The 204-nt window shown below is 61.8% G+C and overlaps 1 protein-coding gene across 1 annotated transcript in view; it reads right to left on the bottom strand.

The window, feature by feature from the left end:
• Window positions 1-9: 9 nt before the first annotated feature.
• CAMKV (CaM kinase-like vesicle-associated) overlaps window positions 10-204 on the bottom strand; it is a 2,755-nt gene continuing 2,560 nt past the window's right edge. Inside the window, 2 exon segments of the mRNA XM_009075366.1 lie at window positions 10-92; window positions 169-204. The exon segment at window positions 169-204 is cut by the window's right edge and continues 4 nt beyond it. Of these exon segments, the coding sequence (XP_009073614.1) occupies window positions 10-92; window positions 169-204 (119 nt within the window).

The raw sequence follows: 204 nt of genomic DNA, 5'->3' as shown, positions 1-204 counted from the left end.
TGCCACCCCTCACCACTCGTGGGAGATAGCCTCCTCTGCCGTGATCCTCTGGTCCTGCTCCACCTCCATCAGGCGCGTCACCAGCTCCTTGGCTGGGGACACAGTGGAGGAAGTCAGTGCTGGGGTGGACAACATGGGATCCCCTGTACCCCCCGGCATGGAGCTCACCAGCCTGTGAGATGTCATCCCAGTATGGTGGGTCAA

This window comes from Acanthisitta chloris, unplaced genomic scaffold (assembly GCF_000695815.1).
Source record: "Acanthisitta chloris isolate BGI_N310 unplaced genomic scaffold, ASM69581v1 scaffold20135, whole genome shotgun sequence".
NCBI classification, from domain to species: Eukaryota; Metazoa; Chordata; class Aves; order Passeriformes; family Acanthisittidae; genus Acanthisitta; species Acanthisitta chloris.
Note: the sequence above shows the minus strand (reverse complement) of the source record. Positions and strands in the feature narration are given on the sequence as shown.